The 14,126-nt window shown below is 49.7% G+C and overlaps 3 protein-coding genes across 3 annotated transcripts; 2 read left to right on the plus strand and 1 right to left on the minus strand.

Annotated features, from left to right (window-relative positions):
• Window positions 1-398: 398 nt before the first annotated feature.
• Window positions 399-824, plus strand: BO87DRAFT_386625 (uncharacterized protein; the record flags this gene model as incomplete). Its single annotated transcript, XM_025624769.1, has 1 exon — window positions 399-824. One exon carries the CDS (start codon window positions 399-401, stop codon window positions 822-824), a length of 426 nt encoding a protein of 141 aa, XP_025480136.1.
• A 163-nt stretch (window positions 825-987) lies between these two features.
• Window positions 988-11,234, minus strand: BO87DRAFT_53036 (membrane morphogenesis protein VPS13). The gene is made up of 5 exons (XM_025629359.1): window positions 11,184-11,234; window positions 3,551-11,078; window positions 1,883-3,500; window positions 1,415-1,831; window positions 988-1,359 (listed from the first exon to the last, which is right to left on the minus strand). Exons 2-5 carry the CDS (start codon window positions 10,982-10,984, stop codon window positions 1,319-1,321), a joined length of 9,510 nt encoding a protein of 3,169 aa, XP_025480137.1. The 5' UTR covers window positions 10,985-11,078; window positions 11,184-11,234; the 3' UTR covers window positions 988-1,318.
• A 679-nt stretch (window positions 11,235-11,913) lies between these two features.
• Window positions 11,914-13,696, plus strand: BO87DRAFT_376526 (DUF3429 domain-containing protein). The gene is made up of 5 exons (XM_025623319.1): window positions 11,914-12,046; window positions 12,129-12,361; window positions 12,426-12,470; window positions 12,580-12,804; window positions 12,885-13,696. The coding sequence occupies exons 2-5, from the start codon at window positions 12,143-12,145 to the stop codon at window positions 13,305-13,307; spliced, it is 912 nt and encodes a 303-aa protein (XP_025480138.1). The 5' UTR covers window positions 11,914-12,046; window positions 12,129-12,142; the 3' UTR covers window positions 13,308-13,696.
• The last annotated feature ends 430 nt before the right edge of the window (window positions 13,697-14,126 follow it).

The following is a 14,126-nucleotide window of genomic DNA, read 5'->3' on the forward strand; positions in this document are numbered from 1 at the left end:
CTCACCGGACAATCATCCCTCGGAACTTGACGCAAATCTATCATAATACATCATTCAGTGACGAACTATCACAAGCCAAAGACATTGAAGCCTACTAATCACTGCAATGCCATTCGTTTATAGAAAAAAAAATAGTATGGTTCTTCCCAAGGTACATATGCACCCTAGAAACGAGATATATAACTCAAGTACCTGACACCCTCCCCTGCTAAGAGTTATATCCCTTCCAAATACTACTACTACTATACTCAAGCATACTCCAAGCCCAAACCCCAACGTGAAGCTACTACTATACAAGCTCTCTCTAAATAACCTACTACTATCACCCTTCAACTCCCCCCAACCCTCATCCAAGGAAGAATCAAGAAAAGAAAGGAAAAACATCACATCACATCATCATGGACCCCTACCCCACCTCTCCCAACCACAACCACTACCAAAGCCCCTACTACGCCCACCTCATCCAAACCAACAAATCCAACTCCGCGGGGGACTGGCACCGCTGGCTCGTGGCAGCCGCGACCCGCGACGACATGATAACTTTCTTCAAGGGGCTGACGAAATACTCCAAGACCAGCGGGGCCAAAATCACCGACGTGAAACCCATCCATCTGGCATGGTGGACGTTCGATTCTCCGGACGGATACAATATCAGGGAACTGGTGAAGCAGATCTACCAATTGAATCCGTCTTGGTATGGGAATGTGGAGGAGTTGAATGATAGTCGGGGAAAGGTCACGGTTACGTTGTTGGATGATGCGGGGGGAAGGAGTTGGCCGGTTTTGCCGTGTCAGGATGTTGAGTTGGGGGGGCATCTTGATTGATTGATTGATTGAATTGAATTGAAGTGGTTATTATGATAAGTATGGGCTGGATATGGGCGTAATTCGGCTAGGGGTTGGTTCTGTGTTTCTGTGCTATCTATGTCTGTCGTCATGTTGTGGAAAGCGAGCGGTTTCATATTCTTGCTAATGCAGTCAACAGTGCTGTATCTTGCAGATGAATAAAATCGATTAGAAAATTAACATAAGGAACTGATCACAGCGTAGCGGATCAGGTAAATGCATGTATGTACAGTAACAAACATCATTAGAAATGAAAAAAAGATAGACTGCGCGAATAATACGGTTCTCGCTTAATCTGCTGTAACATGGGAAAGAGACCAAAAGATGAATAATAGCAATGCGTTATCATTACAACCTCTGCCTTCCACCATCCATTTCATGTCATATCGGACTTTGAATCAACCCTTGTAGGAAATTTTACCCAACCATCAGCCGACATAACATCGTTAAGAGAAACAGGAAATGTGTTTTATTTAGCCGCGAGAATTGTATTTCTCGTTGAAGGCGTTGACGGCTGAATGGGCGTTAGCATTATTACGTAGCAGTTGCTGGGCCGTATGTGCTCTCACCAATTGCTATCTGCCGGTACAGCCAATTTCTGGAGCTCTCATCTTGGACCGGGATGAAGGGGCCATTCGCACCACCCTTGAGAGTGATGCTCATACCCGTACGCTCCTTGGAAATAGTTTGGATGTCGGTCAACCGCATGTCCCACTCGGTGCGCAGCTTCTTGGTGCGCACGAGGATAATCCGATCGTAAGTCAACATGACCAGCATGTCCCGTCCCGGAAGTTCCAGGTGTGCGATATAGTCCTCGTTGAAGTACTTTCCATCGTCGGCCGTCTTGAGCCAGAATTGTCCTAACGCTTCGCGCTGAGAGTAGGGCCGCACGATACCATCGGTGGCGATAAAGCGAGTGAGACGAACACGGTCGAGTCCCTCGGCATCAAACACAGTGGTCGTGTTTCGCACGCCCTCAGCTAGATCTAGTTTGGGTCAGTGCCTGGTTTGCTTCGAAAGTGTAATTATAGACTCACTTGAGGCAAGGTCAAAGGCTCCTATCGCAGGCTTCGTCGCCAAACCTAAAACGCCCTTTCCAACACCCTTGAAGAATCCTTGAATACCCTCCTTTTCAGCACCCTGGAGTGGATGACGGGCAAGTCCTCCGATGCCACTTGCTAGACTGGTTGCAAATGCATTACCACCTGCTGTGATGCCATATAATGCGTGCTTGGGCCGGTTCCGAGACTTGGACATCCGCCGCTGATCTTGGAATTCTTTATCCAATGTAGCAGCAGCCAAACCCTTGGACATACTTCCAGTAAGCTTGGCCATACTGTCAGAAAATCCAAAGACTGATTTCTTCACAAAGCTTGTAGCACCCTTTGCGATACCATAACCCAGCTCCTGAGGCCTATCAGTCATGACAAGACCCTGGTATGGCTCGTAGAAAATATCCGCCACACCAGAGCTGACGGTGTTGAACAACCCAACAGGGTTGCCCAAGAAATCCGCAGAGCCAAGGACCACATGCACTTGGCGAAGGAACTCTTGCGTGAAGTGTCTCTGGATGTTGCCGACAAGCACTCCCAAGGAGACACGCGCATTCTCCAGCATCAATGCATTCAGACGTACCGGAGCGTCGTTAACATTGCCCATTGACATTGTCATGACGTGAACGAAGAACATCAGCGGGTTGGACGGTTGCAGAGCATCTTCTGCATTCACACGTTCAGTACGCATGAAAGAGATATCGATCTGCATAGGTTGCAGATGAAGAAGTTCAAAGTACACGTCCTGAGCGGCACCTTCATTCTGCGGCTCTGGAATGTTCAAGTCCTCATCGCAGAGTTTTCCTTCGTGCGGCTCAGACCATGACGCACCAGGCACCTTAACAAAGTCGAGCATTGCGGCAATGAAATCTTCATCAAGCTCCAGTGTCATCTGCTGCAGAAGCACTGTGGCATATTTGATATAGAGAACACCATAAGAGTCGTCCTTGACGCGGGTAGCCATAGCATGGAAGATTGGATGTGCTTCCATCTCCTTTCCAGTCTTTGGAACCACACTGGGATACAGCAGAATGGGAAAGATGCCTCCGTACAGCTGATTGTCGATTTGAATCCACTTGATTGTGGTGTTCAGAGTCTGGTAAACTCTTGATTCTCTGAATTTGATTTCAATGTCGCGGAATGTCAGATAGAGCAGCTCCCTTAAATTTTGATTGATCAAGGAGATGCCAATGCCTCCAAGACGGAGCTGGGCTTTGAAGTTGACATCCGAATCAAGCTCTTTCACTTCGAAGCCAGTGCTCAAGCTGCTCTGCGAGGCTTGTCCCTTTTGCTTGTAAATACTCTTCGATGCCTTGAAGTTCGACAAGACCAAAGTCTGGGTTGGACCATTGGCAACAATGTTGATATCAATGATCTTCTGAGTCTCTCCATACTGGGTTGGGGGAATTCTCATCGGTATCAAGTTTCCAATCTCAGCAAGCTTGATGTGCCTTTCCTTGCCTTTGCATGTTAAGACAAGGGACTTGTTCTTGGTGGCTGGATAATCCCAGGCATAGGGCATGATGCTGCGAGGAGGAAGGCGGTAGCGAATAGGTCGCCAGCCATTGGACCTGTCTTCCTCGTCGTCTTCAAGATTCGGGTTCTACGGTCGCGTTAGCAATGCATGTTTTGAGGCGGACAAAGTATACTCACAGCCTGGAAGAAGATGAATTCCATGTCACTCTCGTTTCGCATCGAGAAGGGCCAGTTGCGGGGCTCAAAACTGAAATGGATGAAGAGAGTTGCACCCTCCATGATAATATCAACCTTGATGAGTCTCTGGCGTTGATTAGCTTTGGCAAGCTTGACATGTACGGTTCCAATATCGGCAATGTTGAAGGGCGATGACCATTGATTGTTTACCCCTGGGAAGCAGAGGCACAACTGCTTGTCCACAACTTGGCGTAAGAAGTGTAGGGGTGTCAATTCGCCACTCTTGATTTGTAGGACATTTGACGAGCCAGGCTCCCGGACCAGGATGTCCTCGTTTAGCTTGTTCTTCAGAATGAAGCGTGGTGCAATGGTCACGACCTTCGTCAATTTGTATTTTCCGTCGCCCTCGGCGACAGACACACCTGAATGGATCTCAGATCTACCATGCTTGTCAGGAAGAACGACCTCGAATGTGCTCCCAATAGCTTCAAAACTCTGAGGCTTGCTCCAAGCAGATTCACCAATTCTCAACATGGAACGATTCTTCTGGTCATCCGTGTGGTAGGAGTACATGTAGGGAAGCGACCGCCCACCATGCCTCGAATCAGCCATCAGGCCCTGTCCAGCCGCTGACCGCGCTGACTGCAAAAAGGCCTTGCTTTGAATTTCCATAGGAAGTCCGGTCTTGTTCAAGATGAGATACGGACTGTAGACAGAAATCTTGAAAGCTCCACCGCTGTCAGGCACATTGAAGTAATGGAGCTTCAGTCGAAGTTGAATGCCTCGATCGTCTTTCAATGAAAGCACGTGCTCTCTTCTGTAGTCCTGAGAGTTGCCATTGATGATTGCAAAGTCGCTCTGCCTGAAGACAGTGTCCTCTAAGTCGACGCTGAGGAGTAGCAAATGAGATAGCTCAACGACATGGACAGGGCTCACACCACCTTTGCGCAGGAAGTTCGTCCAATCCTTCTTGGTGTTCTTGTCATAGATGCGGTATTTGAAGTCGTAAGGCAGAAGGTTCTGAATCTCAACTGGAGCAAAGATCCGGAGACGCATGTAAGGATAAATGCCTGTCAACTTATCTCGGGCGTTGTATGAAGCATGCAGTTGGAAATAGAATGGAGGAGCTTGTTGTCCGCCTTCACTAAGACACTTTATTGTCCGCGTTGGCCGACGCAAGAGCTCTCTCCAATGCAATTGTTCACGGGACCAGTCATAGCCAAAGCCCTGATCAGGGCGAATAACAAGGGAGTGCATATACGCTGCCCCAACAGGCGCAGGTCGCGAATCACCAGGAAGGATCTTCTCAATTTTCAGAAGATGGCCATCGTTAGGGTTGAACACGCCCAATTCTACAGGTATTTGTGTGCTGTTCTCAACAACCAGTGGCGAGCGGAAGGTGATATACTTGACATTGTCGGGACCCAGCTTGACCTCCACAAGCAGTTGGTGAAGAATGCCGTCCTTCTTAGGCTTTAGACCATACAGGATCTCGCCCTCACGAACAACGGGAATGCGGCTCACGCTGTCGAAACCACTTCCTTCAAGCTTAACTCCAACCAGTCCAGCATGGCCTTCTGGCGCAAGCGTCTCACGCATAGCAGTAGAATCCTCGAATCGCCAAGGGTATTCTTCGCCATCAGCCAGTTTAGCAGCCGGCCCCTCTTCGTCAGCGCTGACATCGGCCCAAACATGCAGATCGAAGCCAGTGTAATTGCGAATTCGGTAGGGCGCATCAGCACCTCTTGGCTTAGAGAGAACATCTTCATCCGTCGATAGGAACTGGAAAGACTTTGATGCCAGGGCAATAGTTGCCGAAGTAACTGTAAGCTCCATCGTCTTATGAGAGTAGGCATCTATGGAAAGGATCTCAGGGGCAGTTTCCTTCGCAACGTGGAACCCTAGCTGCCAGGGCTCAATAAGGGGTTCCCAAGCTGATTTGGAGAAGTTATACACATTGACAAATGTCTCGAAATTGGTATCGGCATGAAGTGTTGACGACCAGTCTCGAATATCAACGTTGAACTTCTTGACACTCCAGTCGAGCAGTGGAAGATCGTGAAGGTCTCCAATAAGAATTACCCTGATACCATCAATTTGAGCATTCAACTCCTCCCGCTTCAGCACGGCAGAGCGTTGCGAAACGAGCTCTCCGCCCGAGTTCTCGGCTGTGGCACTAGAGTGTCGTTCATTCCTCGAGACCATTGCTGCCGAGGTCTGTCTGCCGCTGGATCGTCTCCTAGAAGATATCGGTCTTGTGCTCTTGACATCCGATAGCTTTTTCGGTTCTTCATGTTCAACAGCCTGTGTGCCTTGAGCTCTCATCTCAGATGCCTTGTTGACAATTTGTATCGCCATCAGAATATCGCGAAGAGAGAGACGCAGAACCAACGGTTCGATATGGACATTTATTGAGGTTAAGGAGGAACCCTTTTCCTGTGGGCGACTATCGACGGATACTTCCAGGGTAAAGTCATCCAGAATTCGAAGCCTGCTTGTTTCGAACTTGTCCATGCGGCACAGAAACATCCCTATTTTGCTTATCTGTAGTGTAGAGACATTTTGGTGTGAGAATAGCAGCTGCTTCGTTCCAAGAACGATGGCCTCGGTATGCGTAATGGCCGGGTTTGCGATAGTTATTACTTGAGCATCGACAAGGTTGACTCGGAAAGACACAGTCATCTGACGGTCAGCGGCAGGCGCAGCGCCTCCGCTTGATTGTGTTATTGTAGACTCTTCAATGCTATCAGCAGTGCTAGTCCTTGGCTCCGACTCGTCGGGTGACTCATCGCCGTCTTCTTCAACAACAACTGGCTCCTCTGTTGCGAAAGCTGAATTGGCAAAGGACTGCAGAGCTGACAAGTAGTCCAGGGCAAGAATTATTCGCGGGCTGTCGATGGTCAGCATCGCAATGAGATGATTGTTCGGACCTGGAGCCATGGAAACGCTGGCCATAAACTGTTGCTTGACGTCGTTATTGATCAGCGACATGATCTTTCTGAATTTGTTTGTATCTTTATTGCGACTATCGCGAATAGAGAGTGAGTGAATGAGAAGCTCAGACTCCAGGGAGCCATCGGTCAACATGCGCAACTTGACACGCGTGTCATTGAGTGAGAATTTGGATAGGCTAGCATCTTCCAAGCAACCGACTGGCGCATCGTCATTCGCAAGAATGAGCTCTAATCCAACACTATCCACCTTGAAGATCATATCAAGCCGGACCCACGTCTCGTCGTTAGGGCTTGCTCCTGGTGCCGTTGTTTCTTGAGCTTGCCTAGTCTGGACTGCCCTAGATTCGGCTTCTCTAGTGGGGTCTGTAACGGATGATGGAAGCGACTCCATGGCTTCTAGTTCTTGTTGCTCAGTATCAGTCGCAAATGCGTTGGGAACCCTCTTGGACAGACCCAGCAGGAATTTGAGCTGTTTCTGTGATATCCTAAGATTGATGGGGGACAGAGACCCCTCAACCTCCATGTCCGGTCTGGGATTGTCTTGCTGGTGCTCGAGATAGCAGATGCTAAATTCCAGGTTGACTTTCTGGATCATTTCCAGCTCCTCTGCGGTACCTTCGTCATAGTGAAACTTTGAAGTCAAACGGATGTTGCGGATTCCGGAGGAGATGAGATTAACAGCAGGGCCATCTTTATCATTCTCATCGAGAGGGACAAAGGTATTCTTAGCGTAGATCTCACCCAGGTGAGCAGTCACTGTATCATGGGGAAGATCTTCCCTTATGGCGCCTGGGAAGACCAGGATTGGAGTCATTATCACGACATCAAAACGCATTCTGGAGGCATTTTCTTGCAGCTGATTGGCCTGGTTGGCTGCAGCTTGCCGGGCTGCGTTGAAAATAGCCTGCATCTTGCCGAACTTGACCAGGAAATTGATTATCTTGCGATAAGGCTCTTCTAAGAAGTTGATTTTCATTGAGCCGGATCGGAGGAAGACTTCTGAATCATACCCCGGGTAAGTTGTACTCTCAGGATCAAAAGTTTCATATTTGAAATCCGCAAAATTTTCGCCTTCGATGGTCAAAAGCCTGCGAAGATCAGAGTTTTCTGAAGCTCCCGTGTTGACATCGTCGATCAAAGTCAAGCTGCCGATGCGAGACTGTATGAGCATGGTTTTGTCTACGAGCGAAATGCCCACGTCGGCTGTGTTGAGACTCAGAGTAGCCAGTCTAACACCATCATTGTTGAGAATGAGAGCTATACTCTTCAAGTCGGCTTTGATGCGGATTTTTCCGCTTTGTTGCGGCTGCTCCTGAACAGTGCTAATGTCCTGGTTCGTTTCATTTGACTGAGTAATCTGGTTGTTCGGCTGTTCCGGGTTCGTGAATGTCAACAGAACAAAGTCAAGCAGTGTCAAGAGCGTTTTCCTAGTAACAACAAGGTTGATGGTGGAGACTGATATATCAAGGTTCATCGCTACACCTTCGTATGTCGACTGGAAAACAGGAGACTCCGGTTTAACTCGAACGAACTTTAGATGGAAAAGGTCTTTTTCTTCATCGGCATCGAAGCCCTTAGAGGACAAAATCCTCTTGAATTCTGGGACGGGATTTTCCTCAATGTAATCATCGACGCTCAAAGATTTCAAAACAACTTCTGCAACCATGTCAAATGGCCGCATATAGTAGTCCAGCGCAAATCCTTCGGCAACCAGCTCAACCAACAACTGGTCGCGCAGCGGATCCTTCGGATCGGAGCGAGATAATGAGCCACGAAGACGACCGACTGTGAATTTGAATTCGAAGTCTCGACGATGTATGTTGGTTGGCTTGTCAACGCTCTTCCTCTGTTCATCATCAGACTCATCATCAGAGTCTTCGTCAACATTGGGAAGCTCCCTCAGTATAGACGGCTGGAACGAGGAAGATCTCGCCCTGTTGCCAGGTACGGTGGTTTCTTTCGTCTTATTGGCGGTGTTGCTCGGCGCGCTACCATCATCGAAGCTGGGGATCGCAATGTCGATCAGTTTCATGAGACCTTTATACTTGGCATCGGACACTGAAGCATGCAGTTCTGGAAGGTGACCGGAAATGCGAGTTCTGGTGAGCTCAGTGACCTTTGGCACAATACACATTTCTAGGACGAAATCAACATTGATGCGATCGATGATGTGCAGGTTTCGAGTCTGGACATCCGTGGTTAATTGCGCCTTGGTGGTCTCGATGCCGGGTCCAATGAGGACTTGCGTCGAGTCCAACTTGATAAGAAATCTGTCGTACAGAAGGTGCTCGAGCTCCTTATAGTCCCCTTCCTCGTACTGCCGTTTCTGCTTCGATTGAAGGTCTCTCATTGTCTGCCGATCGACAAGCTCGCTATTGACACTGATATGACCAGCGTCGAGGATCAAACAGAGGGAGCTCTCTTGGGTGATACTTTCAGGAACAATAATCAGAGGCGCATGAATATCGAATTGCGCATCAACCTTCTTGTGCTCCTCCAGAGCAAACTCCAAGCCCGCTCGGGTTTGCTGTCGGATGCCTTCCACGGTGGCACCTGCTGTGTCCAGAAGGGCCCCGATAGATTCCATATGTCTCTCGGGCGGTTCGAAGAATTTGACAACCTCAACGATGAACCTCGGGTTGTAAATGACTTCAATACTCTTCATTTTGACCTTCACCACTGAATCGGCGTCACTTTCGAGAGGGTTCTTCTCGAGTTCTAAGTGGAACAGTCCATCCCTGTAGTCAGAAGCATCATCGCCAGCATCATGCTCCAGCTGGCTGTCAGAAGCTTGGGACAGACGGTTCTTCGGTTCTGGTAGTGAATCCTTGACCTTGACAATCTGGGGGAAAAGACTTCCTTCTGTTGTTCCATCATACACTCGCAAGCCACCGAGGTTGAGGTCGATGAAGAAGGAATCAGGACGCTGCAAGGCTTTGGCTCTGAAGTTGTCGAACACGAACTGCATAATTTCGTTCGCCTTCCCGTGCGGGTCACGTTTCAATGTAAAGCTTCCAGCTCTAAGACCTGCATTAACCTGCAGCTTCACCCAGTCTCTTGGGACATCGACACTGTCGGCAATTGCCTTTTTCTCATCCCAGTCAATAGCATTGTATAGTTCCTGCCGCTGTTCTTCGGTCATGGTAGTCTCCTCGGACGACTCCTTCTTGCTGCCCCAGAACCATTCTGACCAGGACTGCTGCTGCGCAGGCTTCTTGACACCGACATTCTCCTTTCTTAATTGATTCCTCGCCAGCGATCTCCAAAAACGGATGTCTTCGTAGCTGAGCTTTCTTTGCAGGCGTTCGTAGTTTTCGGCGTCTGCGGCTGTCAAGGTTTCTTCGCGCTTTTTCTTCTTGAACAAGTCAATGTACGCGATGCGGTCATCTCGTCGTTCCTTGATGTAGTCCCAGGTCCAGCGCCTATTTCGTTCATGGATCTTGCTAAGTACAGCCTCCCCAGCAAACCTCAGCCAAGCGCGGGGATCCTCCTTTGGTCTGCACTTTGGCTGGAACTTTCTGTATTCCTGGTGACGGATGAAATAGTGAAAGAGGTCGACAAGCATCAGCGCATCACGATACTGGTGGTCGTCAAGGACGAAACTGAGTTCATCAAAGAGCAACCTCGCTTTGATCGCCGCCCTATCATGTCCTCCTGACTTGTCCATCTCTAGACCAGCACGTCCGCTAACCGGCCGAAGCATGAACTGAACATTTTCTTCGCTATCAATGCCCGACCTTAGCTTCTCGATCAACTCCGCATGGCCAATTCCCTGTGCTTCTGCGCCTATGTCGGAACCTCGACCTGTACCCAGAAGATTTGCATCTGTGTTCCAGTAGATTGCGAGGGCGCCGAGGATTGCCAGTTTATGGGTCGTACCGGAGGTCGACTGGATGAAAGTGGGATTCCACTCGGAGTCGGTGCTGACGGCACTGAGCTCCTTCAGTGTCACACCGAGGGCGAAGGGGTGGTCAGGCGAAGAAATCGAGTCCTCGTAGCGAAAATGCACGTTTTTGATGGATATCTGGAGGTTGTCGACAACGGCCGTTACCAGGCTTTGGGTGAAACTTTGGTTCCGACGCTGCTCTTCCTGGCTCATGCCCTCTGTGTTGCGTTCCTTAAGCATTTCCGCGCTCTCAATCTTTTCCATCTTCAGGTGATGCGCCCGCCGCTCTTCCTCCTCCGGGTCGTAGTCCTGATCTTCCTTGGGAGCCGCAAGCAGAAACACATCTTCAATGTCAACCTTGACTGGCTTCCCTCGTAGATTCGACCAGGGGATCGACAAGGTGAGCTCTCCGACATGTCCCTCTACAACGTTGAGCGGCAGACGTAATTGATCGAGAGCCTCCCGTCGGAGCTCCAAGTTATGGAGCTTCACATCGCCAGACCAGATTCCGATATTTAACTGTCTTCCATCAAAGTTCTTGATGTACATGCCCAGCGTGCGGTTGAGCAAGTTGGCGACAAGACCCTCCAACATGGTTGCGGGATGCGGCCGTAACCCGGGCCGGGGGCTTCTGCGTGGAGACCGTAGGGGATAATAGAATTATTCGTAACTGATCGTTTAGGCCAGCCTAATTTAATGAAGCGCAGGGTCAGCATGACATCGATATGATAATCACAGATGGGTGGGGAAATGAAGGGCGATCGAGCAAACAAATGAATAGAATGGAAAAGACCTTTCAATGATGCGCGAGTTCTAGTTGCACTCGCAGATAATAGAGAAAAGAGCCATGCAGAAGGTTGGCACAGTATGCACGCGATACAAATTGCGGGCGGCAAGTGCAAGCAATGGGCTAAGTATAGATAGTGAATCAAGTGCGGAGAAAACGAAAGAGGAACGTGGAAGGGCTAGCTGACGTATTCCCGCGGCAGTTCAGGTAGACGGAAGAGTGTAAGGGAAAGGAGGGGGAATAGTAAGTAGTCGAAGGTTGGGTATCAGGCTTGGCCCAGTAACCCAATTGTGAAAGAGTGGAGGACGAGACTTGTCTCTAGATAGGCGAGTGTACCTGAGAAGGCATGTGCTGGGCCGACGATAATAATACGAAGGGAAGAAACTAATCACTAATAGGGGGAAGAAGAGGGTGGATAGAGCGCTGCGTAAGTAAACGCCGTGACGCGGTACGGAGCAGTTACGGAGACTCTCTGTCTCAGTCAACTTGTCTCACAGTAGAATCGGGCCCTGAGTGACGTCGGTGCTTCTGCCATGGCATGGCCTGAGCTGAGAGGACCCCCTTCCACTTCGAGACTAGCTGTCTAGGGCTGCAGCCCTCGTGGCTGAGTCAGCCCGCGTGGTGGTTTGGACCAGTCATGCCTGAGGCATTGTCTATGACACCTGCGGTGTTGGCGTCTACGGTATGCCGGAGAACGACGTGACCGCACCTCAGCATAATATCACCTCATTCATTCGTGGTCTCCAGGATCGAATTGCTTCCCCGGCCTGACATCTCCACTCCCACGAGTCAATCTCGACCAATTTCTGGGTGAATACCCTCATCTCCGCTCTTGCACCTTTTTCTCCTTCTTCCACCAGCTCAATTGGGTGTGTATACCCCAGAATTGCTTGCTTCCGAGCTCTTCCACCCTCCACCCTGCTAACCGCGGATATCGGGAAAAAAAATCAGCTGTCTAGACGACAATGCTGTACAGAACCACTGCTGCCCGCTCTGTCCTCAGGGCTATCTCGAGCTCCAACGCCTCGGTCGCCCGCTCGGCCCTGTCCAACAATGTCTTCAAGGCTCCCTTGACCTCTTCCGCTCGTTATCCCGCTCGCCCGACCACCTCCCCCAGCCTCGCTCTGGCTGCTCGCAAGCCCGTCACCACCGCTCTTGTCCGCTATGCCTCCACCTCCGCTAAGGTGAGCTGGGAATGAGGCGAATTGAGTACTACAATTGATTCAATTGCTGATCAAAGATCCACAGGAAGGCGAGGAGCCCGACATGATGGCCGGTATCAAGACCGAGGCTGTATGTGTTTCCATTCTTCCCCAGATATCACTACTTCTGCGGGGCAACTAAGTCTCGTCGGCGATACCTCTGGAGTCCAATGCGCTAATGACTATATCTCAACCTATAGAAAGTCATCAAGGACACCTTCAGCCTGGAGGCCGTCCCCAAGGAGGCCCTCTACCTCGGAATGGCCGGTGTCATCCCCTACGTTGCTACTTCCCTGCAGACCGTTGCCCTCGCCTATGAGGTCAAGACCGCCGCTTTGGCCGGTGATGGTCTGATCTTCTCCGGCCAGAGCGCCGAGTTGATGCTGCACATGATCGAGCCCATCCAGGTCGGCTACGGTGCTGTTGTAAGTAACCCAGCCTCAATCTGACAGCAAACCCCACTTGTCCCAAGAATACCCCAGCTAATCAGACCACCCAACAACAGATCCTCTCCTTCCTCGGTGCCATCCACTGGGGTCTCGAGTGGGCCGGCTACGGCGGCAAGTACGGCTACAAGCGCTACGCTGCCGGTGTTATCGCCCCTGCCGTTGCCTGGCCTACCCTGCTACTCCCCGTTGAGTATGCCCTGATCTCTCAGTTCCTTGCCTTCACCTTCCTGTACTACAACGACGCTCGCGCCGCTGCTGCCGGCCGCGCCCCCGCCTGGTACGGCATGTACCGCTTCGTCCTCACCTTCATCGTCGGTGCCAGCATTGTTGCCAGCTTGATCGGCCGTGAGCAGATCGCCGGTACCCTCAGCACTGAGCACACCATCAAGGACAAGATCAACGCTCTGATCTTCCTGCAGAAGAAGGAGAAGGAGGAGTTTGAGGCCCGTCGTCGCGCTGAGCTCGAGGATGCTGAGTAAGGGATTAAATCAATTGATATCTCAAAGTGTTGGTTTATTTTAATTCCCTGAAAAGTATATAGTACAAAGGGCAATTCGGAGAATGGGGGGGAGAAAATCATCCAGGCTGTCTGTGGCAAGCATGGTTGTGATACAGTAGAAATCATGTCGGGTTTTTTATGTGATGTAGTTTTATACTACTACTACTACTGTTGTTTTATTTTGGGTTGAAAGTTTTCTTGTAGATTACATGCGAAATCAACAACGCCAGCAGCTGCTGGAAGTTTCATTTGTTTGTGCCATATTCAGCTGGGGGTATCAATTACAACCTAAAGTGGTGATAGTAAGCACGCATTAGGAGTGTTTGGGCTCAAGGCTTGGCTATCACTCAGTTTGTGAGCTTTTTTGACCTCAGGCAGTGACCAGCATACTGGTACTAATGCTCATAAGTACCACACTTGCAAAGTCATCGAATAATTCACCTTTATGAGAAACAACTCAATCGTACTACTAGTAGTTGTAAATACTGCACAATTAAACTGGCAATACCACAACACCACTGGCTGGCATAGGTTAAAGGTCTAGCCAGAGATTACACCTCCCCCCGGAGATTTATATATAAAGATAGTATCAGTTGAAGTCAGGTGACAGCGTCCACTTACTTACCAAATAGTGTCTATCTACAGTATGTACTAAGCACTATAAGTAGCAAAGGCTGCATATACGGCCGAGAAGAAAAAAAAAAAAAAAAATAAGTGAAATAGAATTGAATAAAATTAGGCAGGGAGTGGGGCCCCGCCAGCAAGGGTAGATAGATTTGAAAAAGGACAGTAGTACGTA

This window comes from Aspergillus neoniger (assembly GCF_003184625.1).
Source record: "Aspergillus neoniger CBS 115656 unplaced genomic scaffold BO87scaffold_15, whole genome shotgun sequence".
Lineage (NCBI taxonomy): Eukaryota > Fungi > Ascomycota > Eurotiomycetes > Eurotiales > Aspergillaceae > Aspergillus > Aspergillus neoniger.

Bases quoted from the DNA above. Each gene is read 5' to 3' on its own strand.
- BO87DRAFT_53036 (XM_025629359.1), bottom strand. From the start codon at position 10,984: ATGTTGGAGGGTCTTGTCGCCAACTTGCTCAACCGCACGCTGGGCATG. The intron at 3,501-3,550 runs GTGAGTATACTT...ACGCGACCGTAG, and splicing joins AATTCATCTTCTTCCAGGCT to AACCCGAATCTTGAAGACGA. The intron at 1,832-1,882 runs GTGAGTCTATAA...GACCCAAACTAG, and splicing joins AGCCTTTGACCTTGCCTCAA to ATCTAGCTGAGGGCGTGCGA.
- BO87DRAFT_376526 (XM_025623319.1), top strand. From the start codon at position 12,143: ATGCTGTACAGAACCACTGCTGCCCGCTCTGTCCTCAGGGCTATCTCG. The intron at 12,362-12,425 runs GTGAGCTGGGAA...AAAGATCCACAG, and splicing joins ATGCCTCCACCTCCGCTAAG to GAAGGCGAGGAGCCCGACAT. The intron at 12,805-12,884 runs GTAAGTAACCCA...ACCCAACAACAG, and splicing joins AGGTCGGCTACGGTGCTGTT to ATCCTCTCCTTCCTCGGTGC.